The sequence below is a fragment of the Pungitius pungitius genome, chromosome 11 (genome assembly GCF_949316345.1).
Source record: "Pungitius pungitius chromosome 11, fPunPun2.1, whole genome shotgun sequence".
Taxonomy (NCBI): Eukaryota; Metazoa; Chordata; class Actinopteri; order Perciformes; family Gasterosteidae; genus Pungitius; species Pungitius pungitius.
In genome coordinates, this window is record NC_084910.1 from 19,456,314 (window position 1) to 19,471,493 (window position 15,180).

Sequence of the window (15,180 nt, forward strand, 5' to 3'; positions counted from 1 at the left end):
TGCAATCTCACCTGCTCTGTTCTAGTCAGTTCACTCTCTCATCTGGTCAGACGTGGTCTCTCCGGTCTGGGGTTAGGGTTTAGGGTTCCCCCCCGATCCAATCCCAGTTCTCATCTGGTCCAGTCTGGGTTTTTTTCTGATCTGATCCGGTATGATGTTTTTTATTCAGACTTTTACTCTGAAAAGCTCGATATTTTTTCTTCTCTTTCCTTTTAGCTGTTTTTTAGCCGCCCTTTCATGTTTCCTCCCTTTCTTGTCGTCTTTTCATCTTCTGTTGTAACTCTTGCAGAACCAATCTGACCATCACACACACACACACACACACACACACACACACATCAAACATATTCCTCCCAGTTGCTTAAACTCTTTTTTTCTTCCTTGTGTCGATACAGCCAAGCTGCACCCGTCTGCTCCTCAAGCAGATTCAAACTCAGCTACGAGTTACCAGTAAATCCACTTCGACCCGTCCGGTTGCCCCACTTCCCATGATGCCCCCCCCCCCCCCCCCCCTCCCCCGGCCGTGTCTCATGTCATTGATCGTCTCGTGTCGGTCTGAACGGGGCGAGTTGGATTCCTGTGGCTTTGAAAGTCTCCTCTCAGCCGTGTGTTTGATCCCCGGAAGCCGCTCATTCTCACATTAAGCAAAGACAGAAGGAGGTTTCATTTCACATCATCACCTCAGAAAACACCTCGTATGTTTAATAAAGACTCCTTTTGAGCAGTTTTTACAGTTAGTTTGGGAGACTCTGGCGTCTGGGGTGTTTGAGGTGAAGGGTCACAATATTCTAAATATAGAAAAAGTCATTTTTATTCATTAATTATTAATTAATTAATACAATACGTCCACATCTGAGGAACTATAAACAAATTCATGCATTCTTTTCTTTGAGTCACATTTTTCTAGCTTCAATTTATCATTTTTTCAAAAATAACTGCAACTGTCAAAGCCAGAAGATTCAATAATGTATAAACATATGCTTTTATTTTGGTAGGAATGACACAGGGTGATTCCACATCGGTATTTCTGGAATAATAATATAATATATAATAATATATTTCTGACAAACGTCCAATCACACATTATTTTGCATTTTATTTATTCCCTCTGTATTCTCATCATCGTTGGCTGACTCTTCACCCTCCATCCTTTTCATCCCTCCATCCTGTTCATCCCTCCATCCCTTTCATCCCTCCATCCTTTTCATCCATCCATCCTTTGTCACCCCTCCATCCCTTTCATCTCTCATTCCCTTTCATCCCTCCATCCCTTTCATCCCTCCATCCCGTTCATCCCTCCATCCCTTTCATCCATCCATCATTTTTCATCCCTCCATCCTTTTCATCCCTCCATCCTGTTCATCCCTCCATCCCTTTCATCCCTCCATCCTTTTCATCCATCCATCCTTTGTCACCCCTCCATCCCTTTCATCTCTCATTCCCTTTCATCCCTCCATCCCTTTCATCCCTCCATCCCGTTCATCCCTCCATCCCTTTCATCCCTCCATCCCGTTCATCCCTCCATCCCTTTCATCCATCCATCATTTTTCATCCCTCGATCCTTTTTCATCCCTCCATCCTTATTTATCCCTCCCTCCCTTTTTCATCAGCACCAACAAACAGGGCTTAATTAGCTGCGCCTGCAGGACGTTGTCTTTCTGTGTGTGTCTTTCTGTGTGTGTGTGTGTTTGTGTGTGTGAGTGTGTGAGTGTGTGTGTGTGTGTGTGTGTGTGTGTGTGTGTGTGTGTGTAGAGGTAAAGTAGGCCATTCTATAAGGTGGTTAATTAGGATGCAGCAGGCCTCTGTCCGCTGGCTCTCAGGGACCAGATGGAGGGCCGGTTCACAAACAGAGGAGGGTTTTAGTGTCCAGACCGAAGGTTTCCTGCTGATCTGCTCGTCAACGATGAGAAGAGCATTTTTCTCTCTGTGGTCTTGATTGTCTTTCAAAATAAAAGCCCTGATCCTCCGAGGAAACAGAAGCATTGTGACGAGAAGAAGAGGTTTGTATTACAGGAAAATACAAGTAGAATGAAATGCATTTATAAAAGTTGAATATTTGATTATTTACTTATAAATCCTGTATTTTCATACAGTTAATGCCATTGTTGGAAAAATGAATGGAGACCAGACGTATGAAAATTGAAGCATTAACATACTGGAAGCCTCTCTGCTCTGCGTTCACTTCCTCAAGTTCAGTCTTCTCTGATTTATGATCACATGACTGCTGGTTTCACATTATTCAATCATGAAGCCACAGTTTCAATGATTTTTATTATTTGGTGGATTTAATTCTTGTCTGATTTGATATTTTATTTCTTTTATTGTGAAACACTGCAGCATAACTTTGTTATCAGAGCTGAAGCAGGACTTTTATTCTGACCATTAAATTTGACTAGAAATAGAAACTATTAGTCCAACTAAACAATACATGTTTGCACAGACACATCAATACAGACACACACACACACACAAACACACACACAAAGCCTCAGTGCTCTACGATGTCACAGACTTAATACGTTGCCCCGGCAACCGCTCTCATAGGAACACCTTCAGCCTGCGAGTTATCACGAAGACGCAAAAAGCCTCCTGTCACCACCTGTTAATCACACACACACACACACACACACACACACACACACACACACACTCCCCAGGGTGATGTATCGTCTTCTGTCATACCTTTCTAAACACAAGATGATACTGAGGAATTTTTAAACTCTCTGTGAAGTCCAACTTGAGTCGAAGGGTCTAAACAATGAGGATGGAAAACATCCTCAACACAAGAGGATTGTGGGTAGGAGCACTAACGGCCAAAGATGAGGTCCAAAGTATGCATGTGTGCGTCGTGTTCACCGAGTGGCGGCTCACGTCAACGGATCCGCCCACCGGTTCAGCCCGAGGAGGCCGAGCCGAAGCTGCCAGGGAAAGTGATGAGGCTGAACTCACTGTCTTCTGCTCTTCTTACACAGTGTGGGAGTCAAAGGTCCATCGAGGTGGGTTCATGACTGTGTTCAGTGCTCCTCTCCAGAGGAAAGAACCCCAAAGAACCCAAAGAACTCAAATACCCAAAGAACCCAAAGAACTCAAATACCCAAAGAACCCCAAAGAACCCAGAGAAAACAAAGAACATAATGAGAACGTTTTCGTGAGCCTGCAGCCGAGATGCAGTCCCTGTATCTGCCCCCCCTTCGCCCCCCCCTTTTGCCCCGGCTGACAGATGAGCGCCCTGATGTTCATCGCAGTAATGGGACACATATGCAAGACATGTGATTATTCTGTGTGTGATGAGCTGAGTGAGGACCGAAGAAGAGGAGCACTGAGCTGGAAGACTCCTCTTCTCCTTCATCGCCCCTCCCTCCTTCTTCTGAACCCCTTTGTTTACTCCTTCGCCTCACTTCCCTGACACTCTATTCTTTCTATCACTCCTACGTCTCCTCATCTTCTCAGCTCCGTGTTCCTCCTTCCACATCCTTCAACAGTCTTCTCTCACTCTTTTTCCATCTTCATCTCTAGCTCCCCTCATTCTGTTCCTCCTCCTCTTCCTCCTCTAATCTATTGCTTGTGTTGACAGACTTTGAGAGACAATATAAAAAGACAGACACAGATGCTGTTTTCACCTCCTCTTCATCTTCTCTCCCTCTGAAGTGAAGTTCTCCCCCTTGTTCCTCGCTGTTGTTTCTGATGAAAACAACAGCGAGTGCCTTCACACCAAACAGATCCCTCCTCACAACCAGAAGAAGGAAGAACACGTGTGTATTTCTGACAGGGCGAATGGGGGTTCCTACCTGCGACCCTTTGAAAGTTTTGTTGTTTTATTTTGGAGGAGGCGCTCGTCTTCTTCCCTTTCTTCCCCTTGTCACTCGGCGCAGATGAAACAAGCAGAAAACACCACAGAAGAAGTCCCCTTTGGGCTGAGAGCGGCTCGACACGCGGGCACTAGCTTAGCTAACGAGCTGCGTTGCTACAAAGAGGAGGCGGAGCTTGAGGCGCGAGCCAACCGAGTGAAGCTAAAGTACACATCCATAAACACCTTGATGCACCAGGATGCTGACTCCAAATGAATGAAAACCACGAGATGTTTCAGTCACAAGCAATGGGTCGATGGTGGGTTGGTGGACTGTGCATTGATGGCTGGTGGGTTGGTTTGTGGGTCCGTGGGTTTGTGGGTTTGTGGGTTGGTTTGTGGGTTGGTGGGTTGGTAAGTTGGTTTGTGAGCCTGTGGGTCGATCTATTATCTGGTTCACTGCATTGGTGAGATGTTCGTATATTGATAATTGATGGTGTCTCGCAGGAACTTCCTTCGTTTGGGTTTTGTTACTTTAATGTTGTTTCCTCCATCCTCCCTTTCCCTCCTCTCTCCCTCCTCCCTCCTCCTTCTCCAGGCAACGAGTGGTACCTGTGCAGGTTGACCCTGAGCACGTCCAGTCAGGCCCACCTGCAGTGGGCCATGTTTCCGTCGCCGTACCTGGGCACCGTAGGGCCTGAGGCTGCGCCGGGCTCAGTGGTCTACCGACTGTCTGTACGGCAGCGGGACGGCGAGCCTGGACAGGCCCAGTTCCTCTTACTGGGCGGTGAGTAGACTGAACAAAAAGCTGCGTACGAGAAGTGGACGTAGTCATGGTGACGTCCACCTGATGTTTTGAAGATTTGACAATTTTGGGTGTCGCAAAAAGTTAACAGGAAGCGACCATGTATGGATTAAACTCAGTATACCGGGTCATAACCCTAAAACAATTACCATGAAAAGCCTTTGTCAGGCAATGTGTGGCCCAAACTATGTGGACGAGTGGAAAGAGGAAACGTTATTGTTTCAAAGCTCTTCAAAACTGCTCCTGACAATCAGAAGTTCAAAATGAATGAAACAGGTTCAAGGCTGCAGACACAGCGTGCTAATGGTACCAAACTTATCTCTCGCCTGTATCTGTAACCTGTTCCGTTTAAAGGAGCGGTTAAAAACATGACTTATTGATTTTCAATTATTGTCAAGTGTGGGAAGGAGAGAGAGGGAGGAATAAATAAAGAGGCACATGCACGGCGTAGAGCTGCACTGTTAATCGCTCCCTGGGGCCAAGAAAGCTCTCTGGTTCGGGAATAATAGGGAAGTCTCTGGAGAGGCGGCGAGTGGGCGGGTGGGCGCCGGTGGCTGTGGATCTCTTATTTTTATAATATTATTCCAGCGGAGGAGAGGAAAAGTGAAGCAGGGATATTTTGAGAGCTAATTTCCAAAGCTTTCACATTAAAAGCCTCCGACTTCCCTTTGGCGTAATGTGACTACATGTGTACCCGCGAATAATCCAATAATTTACATTAAAAGTGTTTTTTAATATCATGCCAACATGAAAATAAATTCCTGCCGTCCCTGTGTGAATCCAATCAGTAGATTTAATGGGATTTCACACTGATTCTTTTTTTAAAGTTTGTGCATTCTTGAGTTTGTTCAAAGTATTTAAATATCTATTAGTCTCTATTAATAAATACTAAAGCTGTCAATTGAGAGATTATAGTCTATTCTTCTTCTACAAATGGTATGGTTATTTTACTTCTTTGTTTGTTTGCTTCATTTGCATATTTAAACACAACATTTCGGTAACATTTGTAACACAATAAATGTTCCACAATGTAACACAATGTAGTGATGAACTGGTGTCATGTTTTGTTTTGATCTACTCTTTAATTCAATAAATTCTCTCTCTATTTTAGACCATAAAGCAGGGGATGATTTAGGGCGGGGCTACACACTGATTGACAGGTCTCTAATAGACCATAAAGCAGAGGTTGATCTAGGGCGGGGCTACACACTGATTGACAGGTCTCTAATAGACCCTTAAAGCAGGGGATGGTTTAGGGCGGGGCTACACTGATTGACAGGTCCTCTACCTGAGACGTATATGGTGTCTCTACATGTGGCGATGGCCCTAATCCAAGATGGTCGCAATGTACTCCCCTTCCTCAAAATAAATATCCTCAAACCAACAATGGCGTCACCCTGACGACGGCCAGTCCGAGGTTCAAATGGATTTTTTCTCCCGTCCAGGTGGGGAGGGGTGCTTCGAGGTGGACCGTCGCTCCGGCGACATCATAACCACAGGACAGCCCCTGACCCCCAGCAAGGAATACCTGCTGCGGGTGCAGGCCACCGAGGGGGGGCGCGGGGGCCCGCCGGTCACGGTGTCGGTGCTCGCCGGCTACCGGCCGCCGCAGTTCACCAACGCCACCTACAGCCTGAACGTCCCAGAGAGCGCCGCCGTCGGCCCGCCGTGAGTTCGCCCGTTGGTTAGGAGACGAAAACAGGTTTCAGAGCACGACAACCATCAACACTTCAGACAGGAAATAGATACCTGTTTGTAGAAAAAACAACCAAATTAATCCACTTTACAATAACAAGATGCATGGAATGTGAAAATGTATCTTCATCATAATTCGATTGATGGAGGCGCATGGAGTAGTGTGATGCGCTGGGAACCGCAGGGTTGGTGGTTCGAAACCCGGCTGCCCCATGTGCCCCATGTCGAAGTGTCCCTGAGCAAGACACCTGACCCCTAACTGCTCCCCAGGCAAAATGTAACGCATGAGTTATAATGCAAGTCACTTTGGATAAAAGCATCAGTTAAACGACGTGTAATGTACTGTAATGCCTTCGTGTTGACAGAAACATAATTTACATCCACTGACTTTGACACTAAAGTGTGTGTGTGTGTGTGTGTGTGTGTGTGTGTGTGTGTGTGTGTGTGTGTGTGTGCACGGTGAGCTCCTTGGCTTTGCATGTCATGCGATGCATAAAAAGATGAGCCCCGTAGAGCTAGACAAAGGAAGAAGAATAGGGCAGGGAGGATGGATATTGAGAGAAGAAGAAAAAGGGAGGAAGAGGAAGAGGCAATGAAGAGCAGGATAGGAGAGGAAGAGGAAGCGGAGGATGGAAGGATAGATGAAGATTCATGAGCGTGGCCTGGAGCGGAGAATTTGAAAGTGTTGCAAATTCAAATATTTATTAAAAGCGAGGTCTGGATAAACATGAAGGCGTGTGTGTGTCTGTGTGTGTGTGCGTGTGTGTGTGTGTGTGTGTGCTTGCACGGATCCCTCAGGGCTGCTGGCGCAAAGCACATTGTATTAATATCCAAGTATCGGCAGCCTGTGTGTGTGTAATTGATTATCCAAGTCATGTGATGGGTTCTGAGAGTACAGAGTAATCCGTGAAGGCAGCAGACTCCTCTCCTCCAGGAGTCGGTGTGGAGGTGCTCTGTGCCTACCTGGAGTCAGTTAGTTCCTGGTCCTCTGGTGCACCCACGAGCCTCGCCATCCAACTTCCCGTACTGAGGGGTTTTTACACATTTTGATTTCCATGTTGGCCACAAATGAGCATTTGTCGGGCCGCCAAGACGTCACCTGGGGAGACGCTACAGAGTTCATGCTCTTCAGAGATTTATCTACTGCACTAATTCTGCTCTGTCCCTGCAGCGTCTCGGTGGTCCAGGCTGTCTCCTTCCAGAAGAAGAACCTGTCCTACATGTTGCTGGTGAATCCTGGGAATCTATTCAGCATCAACCAGGAGAGCGGAGCACTCAGCCTCACCAGGGCTGTGGACTACGAGAGCGGACACAACCTCCACAACCTGCAGGTCCGCGCAGCCGAACCCGACACCGGCCTCAGCAGCCTGGCAGAGGTAAACCTTTAGATACATGTTGCTCATGAGGTAAACCTTTAGATACATGTTGCTCATGAGGTAAACCTTTAGATACATGTTGATGATGAGGTAAACCTTTAGATACATGTAGCTGATGAGGTAAACCTTTAGATACATGTTGCTCATGAGGTAAACCTTTAGATACATGTCGCTGATTAGGTAAACCTTTAGATACATGTCGCTGATGAGGCAAACCTTTAGATACATGTTGCTGATGAGGTAAACCTTTAGATACATGTCGCTGATTAGGTAAACCTTTAGATACATGTCGCTGATGAGGCAAACCTTTAGATACATGTTGCTGATGAGGTAAACCTTTAGATACATGTTGCTCATGAGGTAAACCTTTAGATACATGTCGCTGATTAGGTAAACCTTTAGATACATGTCGCTGATGAGGCAAACCTTTAGATACATGTTGCTGATGAGGTAAACCTTTAGATACATGTTGCTCATGAGGTAAACCTTTAGATACATGTCGCTGATTAGGTAAACCTTTAGATACATGTCGCTGATGAGGCAAACCTTTAGATACATGTTGCTGATGAGGTAAACCTTTAGATACATGTTGCTGATGAGCTAAACCTTTAGATACATGTTGCTGATGAGGTAAACCTTTAGATACATGTTGCTCATGAGGTAAACCTTTAGATACATGTTGATGATGAGGTAAACCTTTAGATACATGTTGATGATGAGGTAAACCTTTAGATACATGTTGATGATGAGGTAAACCTTTAGATACATGTTGCTGATGAGGTAAACCTTTAGATACATGTAGCTCATGAGGTAAACCTTTAGATACATGTTGCTCATGAGGTAAACCTTTAGATACATGTTGATGATGAGGTAAACCTTTAGATACATGTTGCTGATGAGGTAAACCTTTAGATACATGTTGCTCATGAGGTAAACCTTTAGATACATGTTGATGATGAGGTAAACCTTTAGATACATGTAGCTGATGAGGTAAACCTTTAGATACATGTTGCTCATGAGGTAAATCTTTAGATACATGTTGCTGATGAGGTAAACCTTTAGATAAATGTTGCTCATGAGGTAAACCTTTAGATACATGTTGCTGATGAGGTAAACCTTTAGATACATGTTGATGATGAGGTAAACCTTTAGATACATGTTGATGATGAGGTAAACCTTTAGATACATGTTGATGATGAGGTAAACCTTTAGATACATGTTGCTGATGAGGTAAACCTTTAGATACATGTTGCTGATGAGGTAAACCTTTAGATACATGTCGCTGATGAGGTAAACCTTTAGATACATGTTGCTCATGAGGTAAACCTTTAGATACATGTTGCTCATGAGGTAAACCTTTAGATACATGTTGCTGATGACGTAAACCTTTAGATACATACACACACACCTACACACAGAAACACACACACAACATAAAGATAAACGCAGAAACTTGACTAGCAGTGGACACCCACACATGCACACACAATTACCTGCTCTCAGCTTCCAGATGGTTGGAACAGACAGAAAATAGCTGCTAAACTACCAGCTCCTCCCAAAGGCCTCTGCTGCTATTTAAGCTTGGCTGGCTAATTCGCTCTAAAGGCCTTGTGTGTTTTTGTGTATGTGTGTGTGTCTAGCTGTGTTTGTGTGTGTCTAGCTGTGTCTATGTTTGTGTGTGTGTGTGTGTGTGTTGGCCAGGTGTGTTGAAAACCTCTGTATCATCTGCAGCTTGTGTTTCCCGGAGCTTTCACAGACATTTGAAGCAGCGGAAAGGAAAGAAAGGAACATTTTCACCTCTTTTTCACCACATTAAAAGCCCAAATTATTGTCCTGTCTTTGTCGTGTAGTTTTGGTTTTGTGTTTCATGGTCAGCCGAGAGAAAGAAGTTGACATTAAAGCACAAAGCTGAAATGTCTAACTCACTCATTCAGAAAGTATCGATATAATGAATGAATACATGAGAATATAGTACAGAAAACAGAATGTCATGTGTCGTCATGAGGGGTTTTATTTTGAAAAGAAGCTTGAGCTTAACCTAAAAGTATCACTACAGCTTATCATGTGCTGCTAGAAGCTGAAGCCCCTCACCCCCCCGACGACCCTGTTTGCTTAATACCACCCCCGTCAGCTGAACCGTTTGCCCGACTCTACCCCCTCTCGGCCGGACCCCCCCCCTGAAGTTGTAAACCTAGGGGCAGACAAAATGTTTGGAGGCCCTCCGAAACGTTGCCGTTTAAAAAGTATTCAAATCTTTTCCGCTGGGTCACATGATCGATCAATAACCGTGAGTGTAAATCCTGCAGGTGGTCGTCAGCGTGACGGATGAGAACGACTGCACGCCGGAGTTCCTCCAGTCCATCTACACCCAAGACAACGTACCTGAGAGCATCGCACCTGGAAGCTCCCTGCTGCAGGGTAACACACACACACACACACACACACACACACACACACACACACACACACACACACCTGAGTGTCTGTGGGAGCTGGTTCTGGTCCTCCAGGTTCGCCTGCAGTCAATGCAACACCAGCATCTACACTGGTGTGTGTGTATATATGTGTGTGTGTGTGTGTGTGCGTCATCCATCCGCCGTACAGTCTATTGTGTTTATAAAATCCTTCTTCTCTCTCTCTAATCACTCTTCCACTCTCTTGTCTCCTCTCTTCCTCCTCCTCTCCATCCTCCTCCTCTTGTCTTTCCTCTTCATCTCCTCTTCCTCCTCCTCTCCATCCTCCTCCTTTTGTCTCTCCTCTTCATCTCCTCTTCCTCCTCCTTTCCGTCCTCCTCCTCTTGTCTCTCCTCTTCCTCTCCTCTTCCTCCTCCTCCTCCTCCTCTTGTCTCTCCTCTTCATCTCCTCTTCCTCCTCCTCTCCATCCTCCTCCTCCTCAGTTCTGGCCCGTGACTGTGACTCCGGTGCAAACTCGGAGCTCTCTTACTTTGTTCACGGTGAGGACTTTGACATCACATCAGGGGGCGTGGTCAGCCCTGCCCGTCGCCTTGACTACGAGCGACCCAATCACATCTACGAGTTTGTGGTGGTCGCCGTGGACGCGGGGACGCCCCCCCGCACGGGCACGGCCTCCATCCGAATCCGACTCACCAACAGCAACGACGAGGCGCCCGTCTTCTCCCAGAACGTGTAAGATTATTATTATTATCATAATCATCATTTATGATATGAAACTTTACAACACTTTACAACAGTTATTACATAAATACAGGATTTTCAAAATAAAAGTCCTCAGGCACTGACTCTCTCTCTCTGTCAGTGTCTCTTGCCCACAGAGTCTTTAAGTCTTTAATTAAGTTGTTTTAAATCCCCTTCTTCTTGCTCCTGTTATAATACTTTGTTTATACTTCTAATACTTCTTCTTTAATTAACTCCCCCCCCCCCCCCACCTCACCCCCAGGTATAAGACCTTCCTCAGTGAGGACGCCGGTCCGGATACGCTGGTCGCCATCGTTCACGCCAACGACCCGGATGGAGACTCCGTCTCTTACGCCATCACCGGGGGCAACGAGGACAGCAACTTCCTGTTAGACAACCAGAAGGGTGAGACAACATCATCCACACACACACACACACACACACACACACACACACACACACCTCAGCAAATGTGTGTGCGATTCTCTAAGCCTGTCTGTCACCTTATCACCCAGCATGCACTGCTCTGCCACACACTTACAGTGACACACAGGAAGCAGGTGGCCTTTGGCTCGCTCTGCTTTGTCACTTCAAAGCTCTGTGAAGTGTTTTCATGTCGCTACCAAAGCTGCTTATTTGTTTGTTTGTTTGTTTGCTGCTTTGTTTTATGCTAATGTGGACGTTTGTTTGTGTAACGAGGGCCCCGCAGTGTGTCTCACGTTGTGGGTGTTCATGCTGTTGTTATTGTGGAAACAATTCATCCGTTCATCAATGTAATAAAAAGTTAGCACCTAAAATGTGAAGATGTGTTTTTTTGTGTTTACTACACACGCACAAGTGTGTAAGCAGAGGACGTAGTCACAGAGACCTGTCAATCAACGTGTAGCCCCGCCCCCAAGCATCCCCTGCTTCATGGTCTATTAGTTACCTGTCAGTTACCTGTCCCCCCCCTATCTGTTCTCAGGCATCATCAAGCTGCGGAGGAGCCCCCCCCCGAGGCTCAAGGGGCCGCGCTACGTCCTCAACATCACGGCCACGGACGACAACGCATCGGGGGGGCCGTACCCGCTCAGCAGCTCCGCCCAGGTCGTCGTGGGGATCAACGACATCAACAACAACAAGCCGCTGTTCCACGAGGTGACACTGATCACACGGCTTGATCAATAACTCCTATTGGTTATTCCTCACTACATTGTGAGAGAAACTAAAGATAATCCACATTTCTATTTTGACCTTTTATGTCAACAAATATTGGTTGTTGAGCTGGTTAAACTCTTCGTTCTCCTCCAATTCTGGAATTCATTTAACTGTATTTTATATCGTCCAAAATCACAATTGGACAATTGGACAATCACCAATTTACCTCAGACAAGCTTCACAGTTTGAATCCATGAGACCTCCATCGGCACAGCAAGGTTTAGGCTTCCTCAAAGGTTCCTCACAGGTTCCTCACAGGTTCTTTACAGATTCCTCAAAGGTTCTTTAAAGGTTCCTCACAGGTTCCTCAGAGCGTCTTCAAAGGTTCCTCTTTCCTTAGTGTCAGAACTACAGTCATCACGCCGTGGTTCTGGAGAACCAGCCCCCAGGTACCTTCGTGCTGCGCGTCCAGGCCCACGACGCCGACATGGGGGTCAACGGGGAGGTCAAGTACGGCCTCGTGCAGCGGGACGGGGTGTCCTCTGGGTTCGCCATCGACCCCGACACTGGTAGGGTTTCCACCACAAGTTGCAATTTGTTTTTTTCCGTCTCGCTGTTTTAAAGAGTAATGCCCCCCATGTGCGTGTCCCTCAGGCGTCATCACCACCACGGTGAGCTTCGACCGAGAGCGCCGGAGGGAGTGCACGCTGTCGGTGACGGCCACGGATCAGGCCGAGGAGCCGCTCATTGGCATCTGTCAGGTCACCGTCGTCATCGGCGACCAGAACGACAACGACCCCAAGTTCGAAAACAGCCGCTACCAGTGTGAGTTTATACTGCTTAGAGTACTACTACTACTACTACTACTACTACTACCAGTGTGAGTTTATACTGCTTAGAGTACTACTACTACTACTACTACTACTACCAGTGTGAGTTTATACTGCTTAGAGTACTACTACTACTACCAGTGTGAGTTCATACTGCTTAGAGTACTACTACTACTACCAGTGTGAGTTTATACTGCTTAGAGTACTACTACTACTACTACTACTACCAGTGTGAGTTTATACTGCTTAGAGTACTACTACTACTACCAGTGTGAGTTTATACTGCTTAGAGTACTACTACTACTACCAGTGTGAGTTCATACTGCTTAGAGTACTACTACTACTACCAGTGTGAGTTCATACTGCTTAGAGTACTACTACTACTACTACCAGTGTGAGTTCATACTGCTTAGAGTACTACTACTACTACCAGTGTGAGTTTATATTGCTTAGAGTACTACTACTACTACTACCCGTGTGAGTTTGTTTATTGGCTGACGCCTCAGGCTCCTCCCCCTCCCGCCTCAGGCTCCTCCCCCTCCTCCTTGGAGCAGATTTTAAACAATCAGATGAAAGCTCAAACATCTCAGAGATTTGGAGACAATTTGTGCAAAAAGGGGACAGATGTTGTTCAAAGAGCTTCATTGTCCTGCAGACTTCCTGCGTGAGGACACAGCGGTGGGAACCAGCTTCCTGCGGGCGGCGGCGCACGACGCCGACCATGGGAGCAACGCGGCCATCACCTACGCTCTGTCCAATCAGGAGCCGGCTTACCTGCACATCCACCCCAGCACGGGCTGGATCTACGTCAACCACCCCATCTCTCAGGTGAGTCCAGATGTGCTCCACATCAGCTCAACGTGGGATTTGCTAAACCTGACATCACAAATATTTGTTAATGTGGGTTTTTATTTCTTCTTTTGTGGTTCTCGTCTGAGCGGCGGTTGATCCGTGGGGTCTTTTGTTCTTCGTCGTGTGTATGAGCTGCTAACGGCGTCTCCATGGCAACAGCTGATCAATAACTTGTCCCGCAGACGTCGAGGATCAGCCGGCAGATCGTGGCGTCTGACGGAGGTGGGCGGAGCAGCTGGGTGGAGCTCAGCGTCGTCATCACCAACGTGCACAACCAGCCGCCGGTGTGGGAGCGGCCCGAGTACCACGTCACGCTGCCCGAGAACACGGCGCGGGACGCCAGGGCGCTGGTGAGGGGGAGGAGCCTAAGGGTCAAATTACACAACCACTAGTTACATGATCTCCTCTTTCAAGTAGCTTTAATAAGGTTTCTTAATTGCATTGTTAACAAGGCGGGGGGGGGGGGTGCGTTGAATGTGTGCATCATCACTGCGCTTTGTGTCATGTGTGGTTTCCTCTCCTCACGTGGTTCTGACAGGAGACAAATTCATTCATTATTATATTTAAATGTCCCAAATATGTGTGTGTGTGTGTATCTGTGTGTGTGTGTGTGTCCCTCTGTGTGTGTGTGTGTGCATGTGTGTGTGTGTGTGTGCATGTGTCTGCGTGTGTGTGTGTCTGTGTGTCTGTATGTATGTGTGTGTGTGTGTGTATGTGTGTGTGTGTCCCTCTGAGTGTGGAGGAGGCTGAGAGGCTTTCAGTGTTTCAGAGGATGAGGACATCGTTTCTCACTCAGCGTGAGGAGGACATATGACAAACATCTAAGATAAAAGGCGGTTGTGTGTGTGTGTGTGTGTGTGTGGGGGGGGGGGGTCGTGGGGGGTGTTAATGTGACAAAAAATCGTTACTGCGGTTTGAGCATCCGACTCGGTGGAAGCAAGAACATTTGGGTTCAGCAGAAAGACTCTGAGGTCAGAAGGTCCACACGAGGCCTGAGAGCTTCTGCTCCCCGAGGACACACACACTCACACACTAACCACACACACACTAACCACACACACACTCATATTCCAACTTGTTGACCAGTGTCGACACAGAAAGCCTTTTTAGGGGATGTGGAGACGCATCTGGTCTTGTGGGATTGAAGGGGAGTTCCACCTGACCTCCAGGTCCAGGAATAAGACCCATAAGTTCCACCACGACTTCTTAATAATAATAACCAGCACTTTCGTTAAATCCTCTTCCAGACCATCAAGGCGACGTCGCCCCTCGGTGACCCCCGGGTGACCTACAACCTGGAGGACGGCCAGGTGCCGGAGACCAACATGCCGGTGCGCTTCTACATCAAGCCCAACCGGGCGGACGGCTCGGCGTCCCTGCTGGTGGCCGAGAACCTGGACTACGAGACCACGCCCCTCTTCGCCCTGCGGGTCCGGGTCCAGAACGTCGCCGCCGTGCCGCTGGCGTCCTTCACCACCGTCTACGTCAACGTGACGGGTGAGACGGGGGAGGAGCTTAAAGACCGATAAATATAGTTGTGTGG

At 47.1% G+C, this 15,180-nt stretch overlaps 1 protein-coding gene across 1 annotated transcript in view; it reads left to right on the top strand.

Moving 5' to 3' along the window:
* si:dkey-22o22.2 (neural-cadherin) overlaps positions 1-15,180 on the top strand; it is a 46,537-nt gene that overhangs the window by 13,416 nt on the left and 17,941 nt on the right. Inside the window, exons 2-13 of the mRNA XM_037454740.2 lie at positions 4,386-4,574; positions 6,038-6,260; positions 7,459-7,663; positions 9,970-10,081; positions 10,560-10,809; positions 11,081-11,223; positions 11,783-11,955; positions 12,356-12,524; positions 12,610-12,780; positions 13,441-13,613; positions 13,820-13,987; positions 14,885-15,134. Coding sequence (XP_037310637.2) covers positions 4,386-4,574; positions 6,038-6,260; positions 7,459-7,663; positions 9,970-10,081; positions 10,560-10,809; positions 11,081-11,223; positions 11,783-11,955; positions 12,356-12,524; positions 12,610-12,780; positions 13,441-13,613; positions 13,820-13,987; positions 14,885-15,134 — 2,226 coding nt within the window. The remainder of the gene's footprint in view (positions 1-4,385; positions 4,575-6,037; positions 6,261-7,458; positions 7,664-9,969; positions 10,082-10,559; positions 10,810-11,080; positions 11,224-11,782; positions 11,956-12,355; positions 12,525-12,609; positions 12,781-13,440; positions 13,614-13,819; positions 13,988-14,884; positions 15,135-15,180) is intronic.